This window comes from Polypterus senegalus, chromosome 11, assembly GCF_016835505.1.
Source record: "Polypterus senegalus isolate Bchr_013 chromosome 11, ASM1683550v1, whole genome shotgun sequence".
NCBI lineage: Eukaryota > Metazoa > Chordata > Cladistia > Polypteriformes > Polypteridae > Polypterus > Polypterus senegalus.
In genome coordinates, this window is record NC_053164.1 from 40303313 (window position 1) to 40318368 (window position 15056).

The following is a 15056-nucleotide window of genomic DNA, read 5'->3' on the forward strand; positions in this document are numbered from 1 at the left end:
TAGCACAACACAATGCACAAACCCACAATGCTTAGTCGTTTCTCTTCTTCTCTCTTTATTGCCGCCTCTACTCCTCTCCTTACAAGCTCCGTCATCTGCCTCCCAATTCCGGCTTCCACAAATGGAGTGAGGCGGCCTCTTTTATACTGCACCCGAAAGTGCTCCTGGTGCTCCCTGATCATCTTCTGGCAGCACTTCTGGGTATGATGCATACCAAGGCTCCAGAGGTGTCCAGGTGCCCCTTGTCGGTGGCCACGGTACAAACTAGGGGGGCTGCCCTCTCATGTCCCAGGGGAGGTATGGCTGTTGACATGTCCTCTCAAACGCTCCTCTTCTCAGATGTGTGTCCTGACCGGGCAAGGACCCTGGTTATTTATCACAACACAATCAGACTAGAAAAGTTTGTAAATGAAATCCACAATCTTGGACATTGTAGAGCTTGTGCTGGTGACTTATAACACCTTGCGCCAAGATGTCATTCAATGGAACTTCTGAGTCATTTCCCCCAAGGAGATATCATCATGTCATAGTAACAGGTGCCCACATAATGGCATTCCCCACAAAAAACAAAATGGTGACACAGAGAAATTCAAATCATGACATTAATAAAATTAAAACATAACATACAAACAAAAATCCCATGAGATGTTCAAAACCTTGGAAAAGGTTAAGTAAGAGTCTGAAAAAATGGAATCAGCCGAAAAACAAAATGACTGTCAACTAACAAATTGTAACAAGTGCCTTCTGTGCTCTTAACCAACTAGAGCTGCAGTGCTGGGTCAGATGGCATCGGAGCGAATTGATTCACGGCACACACTTACCTTAATCTGAAAGTTTGCTAGTAACATTTCATTCAGCTTAACTCAGCTCTAAAATAAAGAAAAGAACACTGATTTTTCTTGATATATATGGTGGACCATTTCCTAGTTCTTCTGCCTCCTAGCTCCACAAGACTGGGTTCAAATCCCTTTAGGAGTGTGTGAGAAGCTTGCCTGTTTTCCCTATATACTGCTTCTATTTTTTTCTGGGTTGGCCCAGTTTTCTTCCAATTATGACGTTAATTGGCTGTTCTAAATGGCCATCTTTGTGTGACTACGAATGTGAGTGTGGAGTGAATGGATGCCATATGCTGCTGGGCTGCATTCCAGATCTCTTAAGCTGAAGGATGAAGTAGCAGTCAGTGGTGTGGAGTGGAATGTTTCTTTTTTAGCCAGCTGGCATGTTGGAGACATTTATTGTGAACAGACAACTGATTGGGATATGTGTGTGTTTTGTGGTGTAAAAGTATCCAGGAAAGGCACTTTAACCTCTAAGGTTCTTTTTGTATTGGTGGACAAGTTAATGCTGGAAATGCCTAAACTGTTAACTTCGATTCACACAAGCGTCCTGCATAACTCACCTATTCAACATTCACTCAGCACAGATAAACTCGAATACAAAGCAAGAGTATCTCAACACTGGCTGAGGTTAGTTAGCCTTCTCAACTCCGATACCTTACCAGGGGCTAGAAGCCATTCCGCTCACGAGGTATCCCTGCCAGGATTCACTCACATGTCGATCCGTCTTCAGATTGCTTCTCCTGAAGGGCTACACTTCAGAATGTCCCAGCAAAAAGCCAGGAATGGCTACTCCTGTTGGACTGCTTACACATTCTAAGAGAAGCCAAGAGCTGATCACTACTCCGGACAGTACACAATGTATAAATGGACACAGTTTGTTTCATTAATAATCATCGGTCATTGCTAAATATAGTAAACAACAGGACACTTCCTGGACAAAGCAATACTCAAACTGTTACAACAATTATGCTTATCTGAAGGAGAAACCAGGTGTAAATATTAGATATGAAAACTTACAACAAGTCAGGCTCACACAGCAAGCTTCATTTCAGGTGGCTATGGCTTTGGTTGTTGCAGTCTTTGGTTTCTTAAACAAGGTGTGATGCTTGGGAGCGAAGAGGCAGTCTGTAGGTGGCAAAGTCACACCGAGTGGTCTTCTCTTTGGCAGTTGTTTCTCTGACTCCTCCTATGTCTCTCTGGCTGTGCCTTTTTAAAATCCTTTGAATTTATAGGGTCTTGCTAACTGCCCCTTTCACAAAAAAAACCCTCCCTTATGCAAGATATTGCATCAGTGAAAGTGTGGGACAACCGATAAGCTCCCGTGGTCTGGTTGATTGTTAATTAAGATACTTTTAGCTGGACATGAAACATGTTCACCTTAAAGTCCCAAGCCTCCATTTCACATATTCTTACAAGAATACACACTCTGGTCACTTTATCTAAGCTTAAACATATACAAATACATTCAAATAACTTATGACACTCTTGAACAATGTATGCTTATTTTCCCATAATTCCTGTCTATGTCTGTTTTGCATACACCCCAGAATTTTATCTACTTCCAAAATTTGACAGTCTTGGGGAACTGCCTCATGAATATTAATGAGCTAATAAGGTAATTTTTACCTGCTTACTCTTTCAGTTACAGAACATTTCCCACGTAAGCACTAAGCCCACAACTTAGGAGTTATTATCTAAATAATTCTAAAATAAAAACAGACTGAAATAAAGTACACAGATTAAATATTATAAGTCATATTTAGCATACTGTAAAAGTTCAATTTTCGAACAGCATTGTTTAATAATGTGCTGTACATAACCATTGGCTACGAGTATGTGGATGTGCACCATGTGCCCGTGTTTTGTCTTTTTCTGCTTGATGCAATTTCAGTGTAATTTCTCAACCTGCACCCCATTATAATTAAAGGAGATTAAATTTGTAAAAAAAAAAAAAACAGGCTAATAGCATAAGAATAATCACAGAGTTGGCCCTCTTCTGTCTCTGTCCCTGTCAGTATGCTCCTGTCAATGTCACAGCTCTAGATTGGAGCCAGCTCAGCAAGAAGGAGTGCCTGAAATATGGCGGCAGCCTCGTGGGCAAGTCCTGCAAATACGTTCCTGACTTGGCACTTATGTCTTTTATCCTCTTCTTTGGGACATACACCATGACCATCACCCTGAAGAAGTTTAAGTTCAGCCGCTACTTCCCAACCAAGGTAAGTGGAGTGTCAAACATGGCCCAATGCTCCTTCTGTTTGTGACAATTCAATGCTCTTGATTCATTCTTCGAACAAAGGGAATCAGTTCTGTTCTAATCAATCAGGCATCATCTAGGTATCTTGGGTGCGTAGAACAGCTTTGTGGTGCTCCTGCTAAGATCTTGTGAAGCTTTTTGCTTGCATGGTGGGCCTCGTTCTTGATGTTTTTCAGAGAGAGAATCTGAGCTTCCTTATCACACTGCCTGATCTGTCGTGTCACGCTTGTCCAGATGAACACATTGTGCTCCTTGTTTATTCATTGCATGTCCCTGTAACTGCCCTTTGCTGAATAATCATCTACCTAATGTCTTCAACATATTATTTTTCTTTTCTGTTATTCTATCTTTTTAGTCTTTACCTCCGCTCCTGTTTAGTAATGTTAGTATCACCTATTGCACTGAGTTAACTGTTCAGTTTAGTCACTTTCTACTGATTTGTTAATTTCCCGTTTCCTTCACCTCTTTTCTAAGCTACTCTTTTATCAAATTTCATATCTCTTACACTATCACATCTCCTGCTCACTTTCTGTTTTCCACCTATAGCAAATCTTCTCCCCATTGGAAGTTTTCACATTTTATAGTACAGCTTTTTATCAGAGTGGATTTAATTTGGATTTTTATTGACAACATTTTTAAATAAGCTTGATATAAGTCAAAGTTATTTCTTGACAAATGTTGTGTATATGCATTTGCCATGTGAAATTATGTTCTAAAGTTAAGCACTTTCTATAAAGTAAAAAAAAACACAGTGGTGCTTTCCAATGGAGGGAATGCAGCACAGAGGAAAAGCTTACAAATATACCAAGGGCGTCCATTTCTGAGGCAAAGACAGCTGTCATGCACTGATCTGCGCTGTCCACGTATCTGACATGTTTGTAACAACAAAAGGGATCTGGAAATAATCATTTGATTGCATATTTTAGGTACTGTTTTTCTCATGGTAAGAATACGTCTTCTGTTTGCTTGTGTGAGAGAGAGAGGTTAGGAGCACACGCTGATACAGCGCATTGCCGCACCCACAGCATGACAAACCAACTCAGGATCCCAGATTAGGACCCGAGTCCAGCCGTGCAACGGCTGACACCTCAGCACCACACTAGTTCTCATGGTGCTTATGTGAGTTCTCACATAAATATGGAAGAAAGTCCAAACAGAACTAACCACGTGGCACAAAACGTTTACAGTCTTTTGAAAGGAAAATAACACCAGGTGGCGAAAGGTTATTGGAAGATTAAATCCTAGTTTATACTTGACCCATCCACAATAAGCGAAATTGACATCAGTTTTGAAGACATGCGTCTGCTCATCATGTAGGTTGTCTACTCATGAGAGTATTACACTCGGCCTTCCTTCACTACTTTTGGTCAATAGGCCTGACACTCCACCTTGTCCTCACCGTCATCTTACATCTGCAAAGCCTCATATCCTCTACCTTGACATTGTTATCTGTGTGACATGGATCAAACTCTAGGAGAATATCAATGTGCCAATCCAATGAACAGCAACAAGTAGAAATACGTTGTGGCGGAAAGCCAGGGCCTTTACCTGGCCAGAAGGACCAGGGGAGAGAAGATGCTCAGTGCATTATATCCCCAGAGCAGTAGAAGGCAGCCACAATGTTGCAGTGGTGCCTCAGATTCCCGCAGGGCTTCATAGGAAATGGAGTTCAGTACAGCACTGTTGGGTTCCATGGATGCCACCAGGGGGTGCTGTGGGGAATGTGGAGGCCTATATCATTGAGCTTCCACCTCATGCTAACAGGCCACTGGAGGTGCCCCCGGTGCAACATAAAAGAAGCCTGCTGCCTCCTTTGCTGGGGCCAAAGTAGAGAGGTAGAGGATGAAGCTTGCTGGAGGAGGAGGAGAGCGAGAGAGAAAGACAAAGACAAGAAGATAAAATATTGTGAGCTGTGTTATTCTTGTGCTTTGCCCTGTGACTGTGCTGTGGGAAACAGTTTGGGAAGTGTTTCCCACTGAATAAAGCCGACGGTACTTGTGGAACTCGTGTCTGCGTCTGTTTGCGTTGGGTGTTGGGGAGCTGAGCGAGCCCTGCAGGCCGCAGTGTTTTGTGGTGCGGCGTGTGCGCCGGCTTCTCGTGGTACTGTAAGTATAAACCAGGCTTAACTGCTGACTTATCACAAACAGCTAGTCTTCTTTTAAAATACCTGAATCTCACAATATTTTATTACACTTTAAGCTGTTTTACAATGTATACACAATTAGAAGATGCATATCAATATTCAACAACTGTTTGGCTTGAAAAATGGCAGCATTTGGTAAGTTTTTAAGCTTTTCTGTCATGCCCCATAGTCTATAATGTAAAGCACCAGTACAGTTAAGATATTTTTTTAACTACAAAAACTTTAGAATATAATTTTGCATGGCAAATGAACATTCTGTACAGTATACCATGTTTGTGAAAAAAAACTTTGACTTGAAAAATACAAAACTTATTCTTTAATGTTAAAGGGAAAGCAAATCTCTTTAAAGTGAGCTAAATTAATTACAAATATGAGGATCAATGTTGGGCAGCATGGTGGTGTTTGCCCCAGGTGGTCTTTGTGTAGAGGTTGCTTGTTCTCCCTAATTCTGCGTGGGTTACCTTTGAGGGTTCCATTTTCTTCCCACAGTCCAAAGACATGACGGTTAGGTGGGTTGGCATTGCTAAACTGTCTTTAGTGTGTGTGTGTGTGTGTGTTCAATAGCGATGGACTGCCATCCTGTCTGGTGGTTGTTTCTGCCTTGTACCTAATGACTGCTTGGTTTGACTCCAGCATGCCTTGCAACTCTGCCCTGGATAAGTGGCAGACAATGAATGACTGGAGGCAAGATCAACGTGAAAGGCCCATTTAAATCCAATATGGCTCAGTGTTGTGCAATAAAATAATGTGAAAACTTCCATGATGGTAAATACTCTTTACAGGCTCTGTAATCCTGTCCTTTACTCGTTTGTTCATTTCCATTTTATTAGTTTTATTGGCCCTCTAACTTCCTCGTTTTTGCCCCCTCTACTCCACATACTTTCTCTTCTCCTCCAAACCTGCCTTATTACAAAGTGCCCTCTGTATCTTCCCCAAAGCCCTCACCTTCTTTGTCTTTCCCAGCTCCGCTCCCTGGTCAGTGACTTTGCCATTATCCTTTCCATCCTGTTGTTCTGTGGCCTGGATGCAATTGTGGAACTGGAAACTCCCAAACTGCATGTCCCTACACAGATCAAGGTTTGTTGGCACTTTCCCTTCTGTTTCTTTTTTTTTTTCTAGCTAAAGGGGGTCTTGTGCCCGCCAGTGTCCGGCAGATAGGTAGTTTGACTGCTCTGACCATTGAGGAGGTTTGTCATTTCAGGCTCTAATATTTTTGAAATGGGTCAGCTTCATCTAATTAGTGTAATAAATCCTTAACTGTAAAACATAACATGCCACATGTCTATAACTCACCGACATTTCATTTCCACCATTATTCTCTTGTTTTATTAAAGATAGCATCAGGTCTGCTTTTCCAAATTAATATTTTCTTATTCCTTTTCCTAACTACAAAATAAGAAAACATTTTCACCCACAAGAACAGTCCATTCCACCCATAACAACTTATTAATTCACGTTCACCTCAGTTGAGATTTAACACATTCCAAGGTTTTACTTTTAAAAGCACAGCTTGGGATCTGGCCTCATATATGGAAGAGTTTTGTTAGCATTTGTCTGTCTTGTAGTTCTAACTAGCTCCTGTTCTGCTTTATATCCTACATTTTTAACAGTAACTGCCGACCTCAGATCTATTCAACACATCTCCAATGTTATTCTGAATACTTTGTAGAAGACACAGGTTGTTCTCAGTCTGTCCTTGAATACAAAATAAGGAGGACATATATATGCAAAGAAATGACTTATTAAAAATAACAAAATTGAAGGCAAACACCAGGAGTAATAAATAATCTACCTTAATAAAAGGATAAGTGTCGTGTGTCTGTCTGTCTGTGTGTCCATCCAATTGCTATGTCTCTGTCAATCCAAAAGATGGTGCATCACAAATATTTTTAGTAATAAAATCATTGCATTTGTCATTCCAACAGATGGTGCATCACAAACGTTAACACTGATTTTACAAATCCCATACCAAATGGCATACGACAAAGAGATATGCATTTCATTTGTCATTCCAACAAAGGGTGTAGCACATACATTTACAGTAATGAATTTTATTATTACAAATGTTTTTGATGCACCATCTGTTGGAATGACAAGTGCAATGCATTTTATTACTTTGTGCATGACAAAATACATTCCAGTAGATCAGGGATGTCAAACTGCTGCTATTTAACTTCTTTTGAATTCATTTTAATTGACTTGCTCTTGAAGACTCAGACACTTTTTCCTTAAATAGCAGCCAAACAATAATGAGATACAAAATGAACTGAAACTGAGACCATCATACAATACCTAAAAATGAAAAGTGTGGAGGTATCAGGAATGCTGATCTGCTCAGGTCCCCTAAACATTTTAACAGTGCTCTTAGAAAAGTAAAAAAAAAAAAAAATCAACTGTTTTGAAAATGCCAGCTATTACACAATGAAGGCAGCAGCAAGCTGTGGAATTAAAGAACGAGTTTAATTAACGACAAGACTCTGTGCCTAATTAAGCAACTGGTTGGAGTGAAATTGTTTGGAGGCCCTGACTTAGTTGCTCTTCTGTTGACTCACTCACTTCACATTTCATTTCATTTCTGTTTAAGGAATGATGAAGACATTCTGGGGAACAAATCTTAAAAAACAAGTCAATTAAAATGAATTCAAAAGAAGTTAAATAGCAGCAAAAATAGGTCACTAATTAAGAAAAGGGTTAGAATGAAAACCTGCAGGACTGAAATTTGACATCCCTGCAATAGATGGTGCACTGCAGATGTTAATGCTGAGGTCTACGTTGATTACATAGATTTAAACCTCTCTGCGTAGCACAGCTAATCTTTATATATAAAATGCTAAGAGCAGTCTGTCTGTCATGCAAAAACTCACAAACCACTGGGCCTTGAACCTTGATCTTGATCTTAATTGAGAGCTTATGCTGCAGTACACATAACACAACCCATGAACTGGACATGCAGGCTACCTCAGCCATGTAAGTGGACTTCATAGCCTTATCAGGCACAGCAACATACAAAGCCTGAGAGGAACAACATACCTATGTGGGCATGTGCTACGACTCACAGGAAATGAACATCAGCGACATCTGCTGACAATGAGGTATGCTACACAGGCCAATCAGATGCCCTACATACCTTAATGTTGTGATAAACACAATTTGCAACCTCAGCTTGGTGTTAAGCCAAAAAGCAGGAGCTGTTTCACTGATGACGACCAAGAAACAATGAGATGGCGGGACAAAGCAAATGGTCAGCCTGAATACAGAACCATTGGTCCAGGACAAGAAGAACAGAAAAGTTAACTGCTCAGCATCAAGCGTGGGTTTGTGTTCCAGGTCCTCCCTGCATGGAGTATGCATGTTCTCCCTCTGTCTGCATGGGAATCCTAAGGGTATTCTGGTTTCCTCCCACTGTGTAAAGACATGCAGGTTAGGTGAATTGGTGACACAAAATTGGCGCCAGTGTGTGTTTGGTGTGTGGGCATGTGTGTTCACCCTGTGATAGACTGGTGCCCTGTCTGGTGTTTGTTCCTGCCTTGCATTTTATGCTAGCTGGGATAGTCCACCAACCCAAACCAAAGTGTGGATTAAGTGAATTAAAAAATGACATGACATGACTTTGACAATAGAAAATATTCAGTTTCATGCCCTGGCATTACAAAGGACAATAAGAGTTGGATTGGTGTCCTTACCAGGACAGACCCCCATCCCTTACTTAGCTAGAAGGCCCTATTGGCAATTGGACATAAAGAGTGGCAGGGTGTTTCCTGCCTTAGTCAGGACGGTAGCAGAAGTGGGTATGCTGGTGTCTTAGCAGGACTGGAACAAGGAGCAATTCCTGGCAGGGAGGCCAGTGTGATAGAAAGGCAGGGGTAGACAACCTGGCACTGCTACCAACTCCCTCAATACATTAGGTGGCAGCATCCCTAGGTGACACTACCAGTATGGACACCCACAAGGCATGCCAAGAACTTTAGTCCCATGGGACAGCCCTGTTAGATTTGAGGGGTGTCACCATAGGGTGCTGTGGAGATATGTGATCCCTACTTTCAGGGACTTCTGCTTGACCCACAAGTTCTTCCAACAGGGTATCCTCTAGCACTGGAAGTACTCCCGGGTTTAAGATAATAAAAGCCCCTCAACCTGATCCAGGCGAGTTGGAATCAGGTGTAGAGGACAGACTTAGGTCACCTGGGAGGAGTGAAGGAGGAGAAGAAAGAAAGAGAATTGTGCCTGTGCAAATGGTGTTGAGAAGCCTTTTCTAAGGTATTGGATAAATTGGATAAACTTTAATTTGAGTCTATAGAGTTGTGGCTGGGTTTGGGGTGTTTCAATGCCCCCTACAGGTCACAGAGTGTACCCAGTTCTTATTATCAGGGTCCCCTGAGGTCCTGCTTTTGACGTGTGGCAGTCCCTCTGCCTTGCAATCTCAGGCAACCACAAGTTTAAACTTTCATCTCATTCAGTTTTCCTTTACATATTAATCACATAAACCCATTTAGACCTGACCTCCACAACCATTCTTAAAATCCATTTTGAATAAAAAAGTTTTTTGTTACACAAAATGCTATCATTTTATTCAATTGCCTGTTTAGCCAATTATCACACCAGAGCCTTTTTCATTTTCTTAGCTTTGTTTGCAGGTTCCACAAGCAACCTGATTCTACTGCCCTCAGGAATACACTTCCATGTTAATCCTGATGTTTTGTTTTTTAATCTAATTTGTAAGGGCTTTATCTTTATGTGTTTTATTATTCATTGAGATTTCATGCTTAAAATAACTCAGCAGCATGACCTTTGTGTAGAGTTTCTGTGCACTGCCATCCTGGCTCTAAGTCACTCGGGGACAGTTATATAAGTGCTGACAACTGAGGACCTCTAGAGGCCAAGTTCTGCAGCACATGAATGTATTTTCAAGTTCTGCTGCCATTATATACGCGTGTTTTGATTTTCAACTTCTCATTGTCTCATGTTCTGTTTCGCTGTAAATCCCCTTTTCACTTTTCATTTATTTTCCGCGGTACCTGATGGATTTTACTTTCTCTGCCCTCTGTTTCTGTTATTATTTCTATATCCTGTCACCCTTCCTTGTGTCTTCATGTTTTCTCTTCACTTTATTCAACCTATTGTATGTCACTTTGGATTTTTAAGGTTTTCCCCCTGGTTTCTTTTTGTCTGCTACCATCTCCTTTCATTGTCATCTATATTTTTCTTTTATGGTCCTAATTCCCCCCCTTGTGTTCCTCATCTATTACTCCTAAAACATATTTATTTTCTTCACTTTATGCCTTCTCGTTTTTATTTCAGTATCTCCCCCTTTAATTATCTTTCTGCTTCTCTATATTTTTTCCTTCTCCTCTTTCTCTGGATTTATCCAAATCTCCAGATGCGCAAGCTAATCAGTGATTTCTCAATCTTCATGTCCATAATGGTGTTTGTCGGTTTGGACATGCTGGTGGGACTCGGTACTCCAAAATTGACTGTGCCCACAGATTTCAAGGTAATGGTCTCGTCATGCCTGCTCTTATACTCCTGCACATGTCCAGCGTGCTGTCCTTAAAGAGAAAGTGCTTTGTACTACTTGTCCACGGTAATTTTTAGTAATGTTAGAAGTTTTCTAACTTTCATTTAACTGTTTTGTTTTTTTCTATTCTTCACTCACCAGCCAACTCGTTCTGACCGAGGATGGTTTGTCCCACTTTTTGGTAAAAATCCATGGTGGGTGTACCTGGCCAGTATCCTTCCAGCTATGCTTGTGACCATCCTCATTTTCATGGACCAACAGATCACTGCGGTTATTGTCAACCGAAAGGAAAACAAACTGAAGGTGAGATTTTTAGAAGCAAGCCAGTGTGATGCACCATTCGTCTGTTGGGACACGGGTTTCAAACTCAGACGGCCTTTAGGTTTTCGTTAAAACCCAGTTTCTTAATGAGAAGTCACTGCTGTTGAAGTACTTATTGCAAAAGAAACATTTTTATGCTTCATTTTATTGGTCTCACTTGTTAAGATTTTGAACACTTAATTACTTATTTTATTTTTTTTGAAATTTTATTAATTTTATTGCAATCATTCCATAAAAACCAATCAATTTTTACAAAAAGTAGAATTGAGAACAAGTCAACCTCCACCCCGAGAGAGAGACAGCAAGACCAACAGAGTCAAATTTAAGGCTTGTAAACATACCTAAATTGCTAAATTTGATAAGCCTATAGAGATGAATGGAGAAGAAAAAGAAATACAGAAATAATTGCTTCCTCTGTGCTTTAAGAGCTTATTTTTAAAAATTACTGATTAGATCCTGCCATGTTTTGAAAAAATCTATACAGATCCACTGAGTATTTGATTTTTTCCAATTTCAAATAGTATAAAACACCGGTTTCCCACTGACTTAAAAGAGGAGAGTTTGGATTCTTCCAGTTTAGCAAAATAAGTCTACGTGCCAAAAGTGTAGTGAACGCAATCACAGTTTGTTTGTTCTTCTCCACTTTAAACCCATCTGGAAGAACCAGAAACACATCTGTAAATGGGTAAGGAGGGATTGTGAGACCAAGGCTGTCTGAAAGGTAATTAAAATTTTTGTCCAGGATGATGTTAATTTGGTGCAGGCCCAGAACATGTGACCCAGTGAGGCTGGGACTTGATTGCAGCGTTCGGAGGTTGGATCATGCCCTGGAAACATTTTGGAGAGTTTTAGCGAGACAGATGTGCTATATATAATTTTGAGTTGTATAATTGTATGCTTTGCATATGGAGCTCAAGTGAATTCTCTGCATTGCTACTTTCCACTCCTTTTCTGATATATTAATTGAGAGATCTTTTTCCCAGTGTCCTCTTGGATCTTTGAAAGGGAGGGACTGTAAAATGATTTTATATATTGCAGAGATGGTGTCTGAGTCCTTGAAATTGAGCAATATTTTTCCAGCATGGATGAGGGTGCAAGATGAGGAAAATCTGGAAGGTTCTGTTTAACAAAGTTCCTGATTTGAAGATAGTGAAAGAAATGTGTAGCTGGAATGTTAAATTTGGAATGTAATTGTTCATAGGATGCAAAGACGTTGTCTATATAAAGATCTCTAAGCAAGTTAATCCAAATTTTTCCAGATATTAAAACTGCATATGTTTTGAAGGTTGAAAGAGGTGGTTCTCTTGCAGAGGTGCCACAGATAAAAAATGCTTTCTACATTGGTTCCATATTCTAAGTGAGTGAAGCACAATTGGGTTATTAGTATATTGCCGATAACTTGCATTTATTGGGGCACAGAGCAGGAATATAAAGAAGTACTGCAGGATTTTACTTCTATTGGACCAAGCCTGTGTATGTTCTTCTATTTGTGTCCAGGTTTTATAGCTTGTATATTTGCTGCCCAGTAATAAAACTGAAAGTTAGGTAGAGCCATGCCACATTCTGCCTTTTGTCTTTGTAGGGTCGCTCTTTGGATGTGGATGTTTTGAGTTCCAAATAAATGAGGTTATTGTTGAATCTAATTGCTTAAAAATGATTTATTGATGTATATTGGAATGTTTTGAAATAAAAAGGAGCTTAGGAAGAATATTCATCTTAACAGTGTTAATTCTTCCAGCTAGAGTGAGATGAAGGGTTGACCATCTATGCAAGTCTTGCTTAATTTTTTCCATGCAGACGGCGAAATTTTGTTGATAAAGAGCTTTATGTTTACTTGTGATGTTTACCCTAGGTATTTAAACTGTTCTGCAATGATAAAAGGTAGGGTGTCTAATCTAATATTATATGCTTGAGAATTCACTGGAAAGAGTACACTTTTATTCAGATTAATTCTGAGACCAGAGATCTTTTGAAATTCTGTGAGTGCTGTTAAGACTGCAGGCACAGAATTTTCTGGGTCTGATATATAGTACCATATCATCTGCATATAGAGAAATTTTCTGTTCCACTCCTTCTCTGATAATCCCCTTTATCTGATCAGTATTTCGACAATGTATTGCCAGTGGTTCAATGGCAATTGCAAACAGTAGCGTGACAAGGGCATCCTTGTCTGGTACCACGTTCTAGTTTAAAGTAGTCTGAACAAATGTTGTTGATACAAACTGAAGCTTCTGGATTTGTATACAGTAATTTGATCCATGCACAAATGTTGGGCCAAACCCAAATTTCTCCAATGTAGTAAAAAGGTATTTCCATTCAATCATGTCAAATGCTTTTTCTGCATCCAATGATAATAATATTTCTGGGGTGTTTGATTTAGTTGGTGAGTATATTACATTAAACAGGCGTCAAGATTTGAAGATAAGTGTGGCCCTTGATAAATCCAGTTTGATCTTGTGATATTACCAAGGGAGCACTTTCTCCATCCTTCTAGCTATGATTTTGAGAGTATTTTAACGTCATTATTCAAAGTGAAATTAGTCTGTATGATGCACATTGTAATAAGTCTTTATTTTGGTTTGGAAAAACTGATTAATGCTTGGTGAAAAGTTTGAGGAAGAGTTTGATTGTCTCTGGCTTCTGTAAATGTTGCTAATAGGAGGGGAGCTAGCTGAGCGGAGAATTTCTTATAAAATTCTGCAGGGTAGCCATCAGGGCCTGCTGCTTTCCCCTTGAAGTGACTTTATAGCATCTAGTAATTCTGATAATGCCAGAGGTTTATCAAGTTCCTCCCACTAAAAGTGTCTATTTGTGGTATCTGTAATGTATCCAGAAATGCATTAGATTGTGTATTGTCTTCTTTAAACTCAGTAGAATATAGTGATTTATAGTAGTCTCTAAATGTGTGTGTGCATTATATTTTTGTGTCGATGATTTTGTCTCCGTTCGTGTTGGTGATTACTGGGATTGTGTTGTGGACTTCTTGCTTGTGAATTTGTTAAGCTAAAAGCTTATTGGCTTTCTCTCCATGTTCATAGTAATGATGTCTGGATTTATAAATTAGTTGTTCAGTTTCTTTAGTTGTCAAGAGGTTTAGTTCTGAATGCAGAGCCTGCCTTTTCCTATGTAGAGCCTCGCTTGGAAGTCTGGCATGTTCTTCATCTATTCTAGTAATTTCGCTTTTTATCTCTGCTACTTTCTTGGTTTCTAATTTATTTCTGTGGGAAAGATATGAGATAATCTGTCCTCTTAAGAAGGCCTTAAGAGTTTCCCAGAGTATTCCTGCAGAAATCTCTGAGGATGTATTTGTCTCTAGGAAGAAACTGATTTGTTTGGATATAAATTCTGTACAATTCTCGTCTGCTAATAGAAGGGGTTGAGACGCCATCTGCGAGGTGTGTGTGTGGGGCATAGTAACTTTAGCTCCAAGATCAGAGGTGCTTGGTCAGAAATAAAACAATAGCATCGTATTTGCAAGATTTAATCATGCAAGAAATTATTATCTATAAAGAAATAATCAATTCTTGAGTAGCAATGATGTACTGGTGAGTAGAAAGAATATGTTCTTGAGTTTGGGTTTAAAAACCTCCAGGGGTCTGATAAGTTGTGATCAGTTATAAACTTTGTAATTATCTTTGCAGTGTTAGATGTCATCCCCTGTGTAGAAGTCCTATCTAAGAGTGGATTTAAAACACAATTAAAGTCCCCAGCCATTATAATTTTATGAGTGTTCAGATTGGGAATGGATGCAAATAAATTTTGTATAAATTCCTTATCATCAACATTAGGTGCATAAACATTTATCAAAATCATTTTACAGTTAGATAAGTCTCCCATGACCATCACATATCTCCCTTCAGGATCCAATACTACATCTGATGCTACAAATGGACTGTTCTATGTATGAGAATTCCCACACCTCTAGTTTTCTTTGTAAAGCTAGAATGGAACATTTGGCCAGTCCAGTCTTTTGCAGCGGAACTG

The 15056-nt window shown here is 39.7% G+C and overlaps 1 protein-coding gene across 5 annotated transcripts in view; it reads left to right on the forward strand.

The window, feature by feature from the left end:
* Nucleotides 1–15056, forward strand: part of slc4a5a (solute carrier family 4 member 5a) — a 154902-nt gene that overhangs the window by 109130 nt on the left and 30716 nt on the right. For 3 of the 5 annotated variants that reach the window (XM_039768436.1, XM_039768435.1, XM_039768437.1), the window contains exons 18-21: nt 2855–3055; nt 6200–6313; nt 10614–10727; nt 10893–11054. In XM_039768436.1, coding sequence (XP_039624370.1) covers nt 2855–3055; nt 6200–6313; nt 10614–10727; nt 10893–11054 — 591 coding nt within the window. The remainder of the gene's footprint in view (nt 1–2854; nt 3056–6199; nt 6314–10613; nt 10728–10892; nt 11055–15056) is intronic. The other 2 variants (XM_039768438.1, XM_039768439.1) reach the window with 1 other exon arrangement.